Source organism: Aethalodelphis obliquidens, unplaced genomic scaffold, assembly GCF_003676395.1.
Source record: "Aethalodelphis obliquidens isolate GAN/ISIS:26980383/991018 unplaced genomic scaffold, ASM367639v1 scaffold112, whole genome shotgun sequence".
NCBI classification, from domain to species: domain Eukaryota; kingdom Metazoa; phylum Chordata; class Mammalia; order Artiodactyla; family Delphinidae; genus Aethalodelphis; species Aethalodelphis obliquidens.
Window position 1 is genome coordinate 63,078 of NW_020838056.1, and position 9,846 is coordinate 72,923.

General features: G+C 47.6%; 1 protein-coding gene across 1 annotated transcript; it reads left to right on the top strand.

Annotated features, from left to right (window-relative positions):
• The first annotated feature begins 1,842 nt into the window (after positions 1 to 1,842).
• On the top strand, positions 1,843 to 7,171 carry LYZL4 (lysozyme like 4). Its single transcript, XM_027097156.1, has 4 exons — positions 1,843 to 1,981; positions 2,086 to 2,235; positions 5,490 to 5,568; positions 7,102 to 7,171. The coding sequence occupies exons 1-4, from the start codon at positions 1,843 to 1,845 to the stop codon at positions 7,169 to 7,171; spliced, it is 438 nt and encodes a 145-aa protein (XP_026952957.1).
• Positions 7,172 to 9,846: the final 2,675 nt, after the last annotated feature.

A 9,846-nucleotide genomic window follows, 5' to 3' on the forward strand; every position in this document is an offset into this window, starting at 1 on the left:
TTCACCCACCCTTGCTGTCTTTGAAGTTAGAGGAAGGAAGTAGAGTCCAGAAATGCAGATGGCCTCTGGCAGCTGGGAATGACCCTCAGCTGACAGCTGGCAAGGAAACAGAGATCTCGGTGCTACAGCTACAAGGACTGTGTTCTGCCAACAGCCCAAACGAGCAAGGGAGTGGATCCTTCTTTAGGGCCCCCAGAAAGGAGCATGGCCCTTCCAACACCTTGCTTTTAGCTTGGTGAGCCCTGTTAGACTTCTGACCTATAGAACTTTGAGTTCATACATTTGTGTTGTTTTAGCTGCTAAGCTGGAGGTGACTTGTTATAGCAGGAATAGAAAACTAATACAAATGTGCTGGTGACCAACCCCTCCCTGTTTCAGAATACCCTGGTGCATAGCAACTGATGTCATAGAAAAGATTCTAGAAGAGCAGGTCACGAAGAAGGACTTAGGGTTTGGAAGCTCTTGGGTGAAGGCAAACGGGTTATCAAGGAAGTGACATCTGAAAACTCCAGGGAGCGGAGTGTAGATAGAGCGACTTTCCTGCAATAAACGTCGAGCCTGTTGCAGTGGCTGCTCTTCCCTTCCCCTGAGGAGGCGCCAAGGGCCCGCAGAAGGATGGTAAGTGGGTGTACGGTGGGCACGAACTGGGACAGGCATGACTATTCCCAGCTGCAGGAGATGCTCATCAGCACATTCACTTATTGCTCATCCGATGACAGTCCTGTTGGGAAGAGTAGGTTTTTGTTCAATCATTCATTCATTCATTCATTGATCAAAGATTCACTGAGCACCTACCGTGCCCCAGGTTCTGTTCTAAGTCCTGAGGCTAAAGCAGAGGACAAGACAGGCCAGTTTTCTGCATGCCTGGTGTTTACACGCTGGTATGGGAGGTAGACAAATGAAAGAGGAACTTTCTGAAATTTATTTACATCGTGAAGAAAATGAAAACTATTTTCTGGGATGGGGACGTGGTCAGACAATCCTATCTGAAGTGGTGAGCTTGTTTGAGCTGAGACCATGACGGGAAAAAGCAAGCTCTGTGGTGGTTGGGGGAATCATGTTCCAGGCAGAAGGGATAGCAGGTGCAAAGGACCTGGGTGGGAATGAGATGGGCAGGTACAAAGAAATGTGCAAGGTGACTGTGACGGTGTGAAGGTGAACAAGAGGAAGAGAGGAGTGAAAGCAGAGGTGCCGTGAGGCTAAGAGACTTCTCTGCTCTTTCCAATGACGACCCAGCTAATCACTGGCAGGTCCGGGCTGGACCAGGTCTCCTTGTGAGGACAATGAGAGAAAAGGTCACTGGAGTTCGGTTTGTAGACCACAGCTCGGAATATATTCCAGGATAAAAGGCAACGGTGGAAATAATTCAACAGGACAGTGGCTGTTGTGCTCATCATGGTGGGACCGTGATGAGTTATTTTTTTCTTTTCTCATTTTCTATTTTCCAAAATGTGTTTCATGAACAAGTTCTGCTTTCACAGTAAAGAGGAAAAAAGCATTTGAGCATCTGTATCTACTGTCAGGAGAAATGATTGGGTTTTGCTGGAGGGAAAGAATGGGGGTGGGGTGTGGGAAGGAGACCTTGGAGAGAGCAGTTTCCTGAGAAAACAGGAGGTGAAGGGGAGGAGGAGAGGCAGGGCCTTGGGTACCATGGGTTTGCAGTGACACGAAACAGAATTAGGATGGGAAGAGGTATTGTGATTAAGCCAGGAGGGCATCCCTGAATTGCACACCCCCAGTCCCACAGCACCCTTCTCTTCGGCCAGAGTCCCAGTGATCTCGGTGAGAATTACCTGTGACTCCATCCACTCACCTGGCGGCCGTCACCCTGAGCTGGAGAGGATGAAGGCGTCCATGGTGCCCTGCCTTATTGGGTACCTGGTGGTTCCAAGTGGCGCTGCTGTCTTGGGGTGCTGTGTGGTGGCTAAAAAGCTCCACGAAGGAGGCCTGAGTGATTTTGAGGGCTACAGCCTCGAAAACTGTAAGTAGCCCCTCTCAGCCCCACTCCTCACGTCTTTTCCCACTGCCCCCTGCCGAGGATTCCCCAGCTCTCCTCTGAGCCACACCCCTCCTGTTCCATCTTAGGGGTGTGCCTGACTTATTTTGAGAGCAAGTTCAACCCCACTGCTGCCTACGACAGCTTGCGCGGTGACTACACCGGCTACGGCTTCTTTCAGATCCGCAACCGTGACCGGTGTGATCACGGCAAGAACTGCTGCCACGTGTCCTGCTCTGGTAGATCCCTCCCTCCTTCCACCCTGGGGCCCACGGGGACGGCTGCATTGAGCTCAGAGGGCTGGCCAGCGCTTACAAGTTTGGAGCTGAGAGAAGGAGGGCCTGGCAAAGACGGGGCTGAACCAAATCCAGGGTGGACCCCAGGGAGGCCAAGCAGAGTACTGCACTACCAAAGGTCCGCGAGGAGAAGGGGCTGCGGTGAGTCAGGCTGGGCAGCCTGGGACGCAGCGATGGAGACCCACGTGCAGGTGGGCAGAGGGGGAGGCAGGGAGGAGCCTGACGGGTGAGGGCAGAGGGCTCTGGCTGGGCCTGATATAGAAGACACTCTTCTTCAAGGGGAGCGGAGGCTGCCACTTTGACAGGCAGAGTGATCACCGGGAGAAGATGGGCTGTAATTTATGTCTCATAAGAAGGTTGTGTACGTTTATCTCCAGAATCCAATACAATTATCTGTAATAGAGGTGGTACTGAGTGCTGTGATGAAAATACGGTGGACTAGATATCTTGAAAAACCCTCCCACTAGATAAAATGTAAAAAAGTAAAAAAACAAAACCAAAAAACCCCCCATCTTTTAAAGTACCTAGCTGAACTGGCAAGAAAGTAAGAAATCCCTAGAGGCTAAAGAGAGGAGCAAGAATGCAGATAGGTAAGTGAAGACTGAAGCCGATGATGACCCTGGGGGTTTGAGGTCACTGTGTAGACAGGGTCTGAGCAAGTACGCAGGCGCACTGGCAACGTCCAAAGAGACCTGAGAGCCCTGAGAGCTACCCTGTCAGCTGAAAGGGATGAGCTAGAAAACCCCAGAGGGAAGACACTCTAACAAAAGGGGTGAGACAGTCTTCCCTGGGAATTTGTAACCACAAGCCAACAGGACTCACAAGGCACCATCTAGAGGGGCTAGACCTTGTGCTAAGTACTGGGGGCAATTCAGAGGAATTGCATAGTTTTCCTGTCAGGCAGGGTGGGGAACAGAAAAAGCACAGGCTTTGAGGTCAGACAGAACCTTGGCTCTACCTCCACATAATCACTAGTTATGTGATTTGAGCCTCAGTTTTCTTATCTAGAAAATGGAGTTATGGGACTTCCCTGGTGGTGCAGTGGTTAAGAATCACTTGCCAATGCCGGGGACATGGGTTTGATCCCTGGTCCGGGAAGATCTCACATGCTATGGAGCAACTAAGCCCATGCGCCACAACTACTGAGCCTGTGCTCTGGAGCCCACGTGCCACAACTACTGAAGCCCACGTGTCTATAGCCCATGCTCCGCAACAAGAGAAGCCACCGCAACTAGAGAAAGCCCGCGTGAAGAAACGAAGACCCAACGCAACCAAAACTAAATAAATAAATAATAAAATTTTAAAAAGAAAATGGAGTTAATAATAGTACCTACCTGACAAGGCTTTTATTTTATTTGCTTTGATCTTAGCAGCTTTTTTTATTAATAAAATCCAAAAACTGGAGCAAATGTCCATCAACAATTGAATGGATAAATAGATCATGGTATATTCTTATTTAGAGACTCTTTTTAAAAACCAAAGTGCATGAAGGAATGGTTTCCTAAATATGTTCTTTTTTTTTCCTAATCACATATTAATGGAAATGAATAAGTTACAGCTATAAGCAACAACATGGATAAATTTCACATAATGTTGAATAAAATAAGGTAGTCACACAGAGTACGTACTATATGAACCCACATATAAAGTTTAGAAACAGGCAAAACTAATCCATGGGCTACAGGTCAGAATAGGGATGAGGCTTTTTGGGGGGAGGGGAGTGAGGGGTGCTCCCACAAGGCTTTTACAAGCCCTGAGCATGGTGTCTGGTGCTTGATGAACACAATTTTCCTTTATTTAAAGAATTTACAAGATAGTTGGGCATTAGGACTGATACAAGTATGTATGCGTGCATACTGTGCAGGTAAGTATGTTTGTATGCGTGTATATAACAGATAAGTGCCGAATCAAAGTGACGTTTTATTCAGAAGAGGGGAGAGGGCACAGTGGGCTAGGTGGTCAGTGACAGACTTCTAAGGACTATACTTTTGGATGAGCAGATGCAGGTTGGGAGATGAGTGTGAACAAAGTCTGGGAAGAGGATCTGTGCATGACCCCCCAAGCTGTGGGTATCGGTACCATCAGGGTTGGCACTGTCTTTGCCTCCTGCCCCTTGACATGTCTTGACATGGTGGGGTCGTGGAGGAAAGCAGTGGAAGTGGAAAGCCACGTTGGGCAAAGTTGAACTAAGCCAAGGATGTGAGGTTCTGTTTTCCGGGCAACAAGGGGGCAATGAAATAATGTTTTAAGGAGAAGCAATCAGACTAGGTTATGGAAGGGGGGAGACTGTAGTGCGGGCAAGAAGGAGGGGGTCCCATGTGGGAGGTCTTGGTTCCACGGTCCAAGGAGGGAATGGAAGGATGGATGCATAGACATGTTGGTTCTTCAGGGGCACCTCTGGGCCCTCTCACATGCTGTTCCTTCTGCCTGGAACAGTTTTCCTTCTGTGATGTCCTCAACCCCTTTTCCTTACCTACTCCACTAGATGTCACTTGGCCCAATAACCCTTCCCTGACCCTAATTCAACTCTGAATTAGGTGTCCCCACTCAATGCTGCATTCCCCCATGGTTCCAGGTATCCTTTGTATTATAATTGACTATAATCTTTATCTACCCCCTTCCAGACTGTAGGCGTTATGAAGGCAGGGATGGATTTATTGTGTTTCTCATTCTATCTCCAGTGCTTCTTCTATAGCCTAGCACAGGATATTCACTATACATATACATTTTTTTGGGCTGCATCGGGTCTTAGTTGTGGCACATGGGCTCTTTCTTGCAGCGCGCAGTCTTCTCTCTAGTTGTGGCGTGCGGGTTTTCTCTTCTCTAGTTGTGGCGCGCGGGCTTATTTGCCCCGCGGCATGTGGGATCTTAGTTCCCCAATCAGGGATCAAACCCACGTCCCCTGCGTTGGAAGGCAGATTCTTTACCATTGGACCACCAGGGAAGTCCCCATGGTATACATTTTTAATGAAAATATCATTATAAGGATTATAAGAAAAAATCAATAGATTTAGTAAAAGATGACCACATCCTGCTACTTCCCAGTGTTGTCTGAGAAAAATACAGGGATAGATTTATTCTTGGAATCACATGGAAGCCTCTCTAACGCGAGCCCCTGGTAGCTTCCTTGACATCACTCTGACTTAGCTGCCAAGTGGTGACACGGCATCATGCCACTTCATTTTCTTCTTTCACACCTTTACTGAATCCAAATGTAAAGGAGACAATTGAATGTGCCAAGAAAATTGTAAAAGGAAAAAGAGGAATGGGAGCGTGGTACGTAGCCTGTATTAATGACTTTCACCCACTCATCAAGTCCCACTGGTTTGGGACTGTACGTGTATAGCAAAACCAAGATTAAGACGAAAGATTCTAAAGAAATCAAGCCATGTTTCCCTCTATATCAGAACAGTCCCTGGCACAAAATACCCTATGTTAAGTTTCTGTTAAATAAATTATAAAATAGAATTGTCATGGCTTTATACTTAAATGTTGGTCCTTCTTGGAAATTATTTTGGTATGAAAAAGTGCGACAGGGCATCCACCTTCATATTTTTCAAATGGCTGGTCGGTGGTCTCAACACCCCTTATTTGTTAACCTGTTTTTCTCACTAATTTAATAGATTGCATTTTAAAGTGGGAATCCTCTTGTTAATGTTAACTGTCTTCTGGGTGTTGGAAATATCTTTCATGCATAGTCTTGACTTTCCAATTAATTTGGAAGCTTGGCTGACCCCCTAGGGCAAGCACTAATGAGCTAAAACCATCTTCATTGTATGACACTAAGTAGAGATGTGTTGGGCCAGTCTGATCAAGGTCTCTTACATGCTCAGGATTTCCAGTGAAGTGAGCTCTCATTAAGCTAGTAAGCCGCCATGGCTTTTCCAAAGCTCAGATCAGGCTGCTCTGTGGAACTTGGGGCGGACAGGAAGGGAGAAGACCCAGGCTCCCCCCACTTGCCTCCCCACAGAGTCCCTTCTGCAGTGCCTGCCAGGGGGTATGGAGGACGCTGCAATTTCTGAAAATACGTCTGTGTGTGTTTTCCCTGCTGCTCTGTAGCTATGAGGGGCCAGGGGGTCACCGCCCCTTCTCCAACTGTGTGACCCCCTACCCTGGAAGACTCATGAAGCTTCATGCCCGGTCGAGGGATGGGACGAACTGATGTCTAATGGCCTGCAGTGGCCTGGTGCCTCCCACCACTTCTAGGATGGGAGAGGAGGACCTGGGGTCTGGATTCTGGCCAAGGGGCTGGGAATAGGAGGGTCATGATTGGGGGACCAGGAGAAAAGGTTAGAGAAACTCAGTCCAGCTGACCTTGGTTGAGGAGCTGGAAGGAATTTTGGAAGGTGAGGGGTGAAGCAGGTGCATGGAAAGGTAACAAGAGGCCGCGGCTGTGGGACAAGTGTTCCAGTTTCAGGACTAGGATCTGCCCAGTACTCACCATACATGTCACAGAGCTTCTCTGATGCTCACTTCAGAGAAGCTACAAATGCTTTGCAGGGTTGGAGAAGGATTTCGCAGTTCACAGCTCAGCCTCTCCATCTTGCAGTGTGGGGTTTACGGGAAGGGGAGATGTCGTGAGCAGGATGGAGGAAGCACCAGCTCTCATGCCAGCGGGTGGTGGAGCCAGCCAGCGAGAGAGACATACTTGGGATGCAAGAAAGCTTTCAGAACTGGGCCCACTCACATGCTCCAGGGGCCAGGCAGTGGGTTTAAATTGGCCAGCGGGGGCTGAGCTCCCTGGAGATGCCGAGCTGTGAGTATGGGGAGCCCCCTCCGGTTCTCTCTCCCTGGCCTTCTTCCCCGCAGGACCTCCTGGACCCTCAACTGCCAGGACTCTGACACTCTGGAGCGGTGGTTGGACGGATGCAAGCCGTAGCTACTGGGAAGCCCTCGCTGCACTTGCCCCTGGCATCTTCCTACTGAAGATGCTCTCCTGTTCACTGCCTTCACTCATCCCATTGATTATCTCACTGCTTGATGGCTCCAGGTGGAAAAGGGCAAAATTTGCTTCATCCAGGGATGCAGGATGCAGAATAAACCACTAGTTATTCAACCTGGTTCAAAGGGCTCCACTTGTCCTACTATACTGTGATTGTTACGATGAAAATCATTACTTACCATTATCATGCTTCCTTAGTATTTAATCTCAGGTGGAGGATTCGAAGGAAGGAAAACATCTGGAAAATAAGATGTGCCCATGAATGTCAATATTAATAGAGAAAGGAAGAAAAGATACAGAGGATGGGAAGGGGAGTCAAAGAAGAGAGGAAGAGACGCCAGTGCCAGCAGGACCCCCAGCTCCAGCTACGGTGTCCACACTGGGACACCCAGGTGGCAGGGAGGAGACCACAAAAATCCTCTCTGCACTTTTGTGGAGAGACTCCAGTGACAGTTGATCTTTCTTATGAAATGTTAAGTTTTAAAAACTTGTCAACACATACTTGTATTAGAGAACTTGTGCAAAAGACAGAAACATAAACAAGAAGAGTCCTCCTGTGATTTTAGAAGCCAAAGGCAATCAGTCACTGTCATGCTTTGGTTGCATCCCCTTTCGGTCTTTTTTCTGATTGGGGTTTTTCTTCTTTTCCAACAAGGCTGTGATAATGCTCTAGAGAGAGTTTTGTACCTCACTTTCTAGAAAGGAAGAGCATGGTAATGAACCTTTCCCTACATGTATTTCCATTTTAAGAAGAAAGGGGTTTATTTCCAAAGCTTCGTGGCTCACAGAATCCTTGCACGGAGTGGAGCAGCAGGTGACAGTCTGGGCTTCCAGGGCGCACATGCCTAAGACATGGAAGCAGTAGTAGCAGCAGAGGACCTGCTCCTCGGAAGCCAGTTCATTTGCGGGAACCCAAGCTATGATGGGGGACCCTTGTATAGGAGGGAGAGAATGGAAGTGGCCCTAGAGAGCCTGTCTGAAGGCTAGAGCCTTCAGAATGAAATCTTAAGGCCAGTTAACATGCCATTGGATGAATACACCAGCTTTTACTTAACTTTTCCCCCTACTGTCAGATTTTTAGATACAGCCATTTTTTAAACCATTACAAAGAATGCTGTAGTGCCTGTTTGTGGCTTCCCCCTTTTCATTTTCTGCACTTTTAAAACGAAACAACATACATTTCATCAGGAAAACTCAGAGAGTACAGAGAGTCATAGGAAGGAAATTTAAAATGCTCATCATCCCCCCACCGGAAGCAGAAGTTTTCATTATCGTTAGGCAGACACAGCTGGGGGCACCCTGCGGCGGTGATGGTTAGTGTCAATCTCTTCATGTGCGCTCTTCCCAACTTCATGGTGGATGTGGGCACATTTTTTCCTTATAAACATGAACTACTACTGTGTATACAGTTCTGTATCTTGCTTTCTTCACTTAATATTTCGTGGTCTAAAACTTCCATGCCTAGGACAGGGATCCCAGAACCATTTTTAACAACTGCACCGTATCCACTTAGTGGACAAACTATAACGTATATAAGCCCATCTTGTTTCTCCGGTCAATCTAGACAGAAAGTAAACAATATGCGTGAATCATGGCCACCTGAAAGGCAGGCAACACTGAGAGCAAGCCAGCCCTTCCTTTTGTTTGCTTCCTGGTCATTTTCAGAAAGGAGAAGAAAGAGCTGCAAGTTAGAATTTCAGGGGCAGAACTTTTCGTCATTCTCAGTACTGACTGATTAGCTTCATCAGTTGGTTTTGGGTGGCTTCCCCTACCTCTAGAGAAAAGGGTCCTTGATAGTTCCTGCCCACACAGCATGAATCGTACAGTAAGATTCCTGCTGGTGGCCTCCCTTGCTGTTGAGGTCATTGAGAAGCTTTTGAGACCTTGAGAGCCCCTTTCTTCTTGAGCTGGGAACCCACATTGTTCCCGAGGTTGGGTCTGCGTGCGATAGTACACCTGACCTCAAGCCAACCTTATCCCAGACATTAATGACCACCTACAATTGATTAAAACACTATCTCCTCAAGTGCCACATCCAGCGTGCTGCCGCCTCCTTCCAGCCCATTACTTCTGCCATGGCTCGTCATCGTCCTCTAATGGCCACTTGTGTCAACATGGGCATGAGGCTTGATGACAAAGCAAATGTTAGTGTATTGATTGGACCGGCCTCTCTAGGGTTTCCCAACACCAGCTCCTGGCGTGTTGCTCTCAAAGCCACTGATAATGGGCGTTACGATGAGCACTCATCCCAGGGCCAGATCTCCCTGTCTGCTTTACAGAATGATCAAAGCTAGGTTTCAAAATATCACTAACAATGATTCCTGGTACTATTCTATCACCAGCAACTACCATATTAACGCCAGTTTTACAAATAGTACACATAGGCCCTTACATGCAGTATTTTCAGAACTTGCAAAATCTTACAGGGTAGGTATGAAGGTATGAATCATAACTATATCATAGGTGGAGAAATTGAGGTTGGAGGAGCTAAATAACTTAGCTTTACTCCATCCTGGTAAGTGATGGAGATGGAATGGGTATCTCCCCAAAACCTAGAGCTTCCCCACACAGCCCCTCCAAACTCTGGTACAGTACTGGTGTTAATTTTCCAT

Coding starts and splice junctions, on each gene's coding strand:
- LYZL4 (XM_027097156.1), top strand. CDS start 1,843: ATGAAGGCGTCCATGGTGCCCTGCCTTATTGGGTACCTGGTGGTTCCA. Junction 2,236..5,489: donor CTGCCACGTGTCCTGCTCTG/GTAGATCCCTCC, acceptor CTTCTTTCACAC/CTTTACTGAATCCAAATGTA. Junction 5,569..7,101: donor AAAAGAGGAATGGGAGCGTG/GTACGTAGCCTG, acceptor TCTTCCCCGCAG/GACCTCCTGGACCCTCAACT.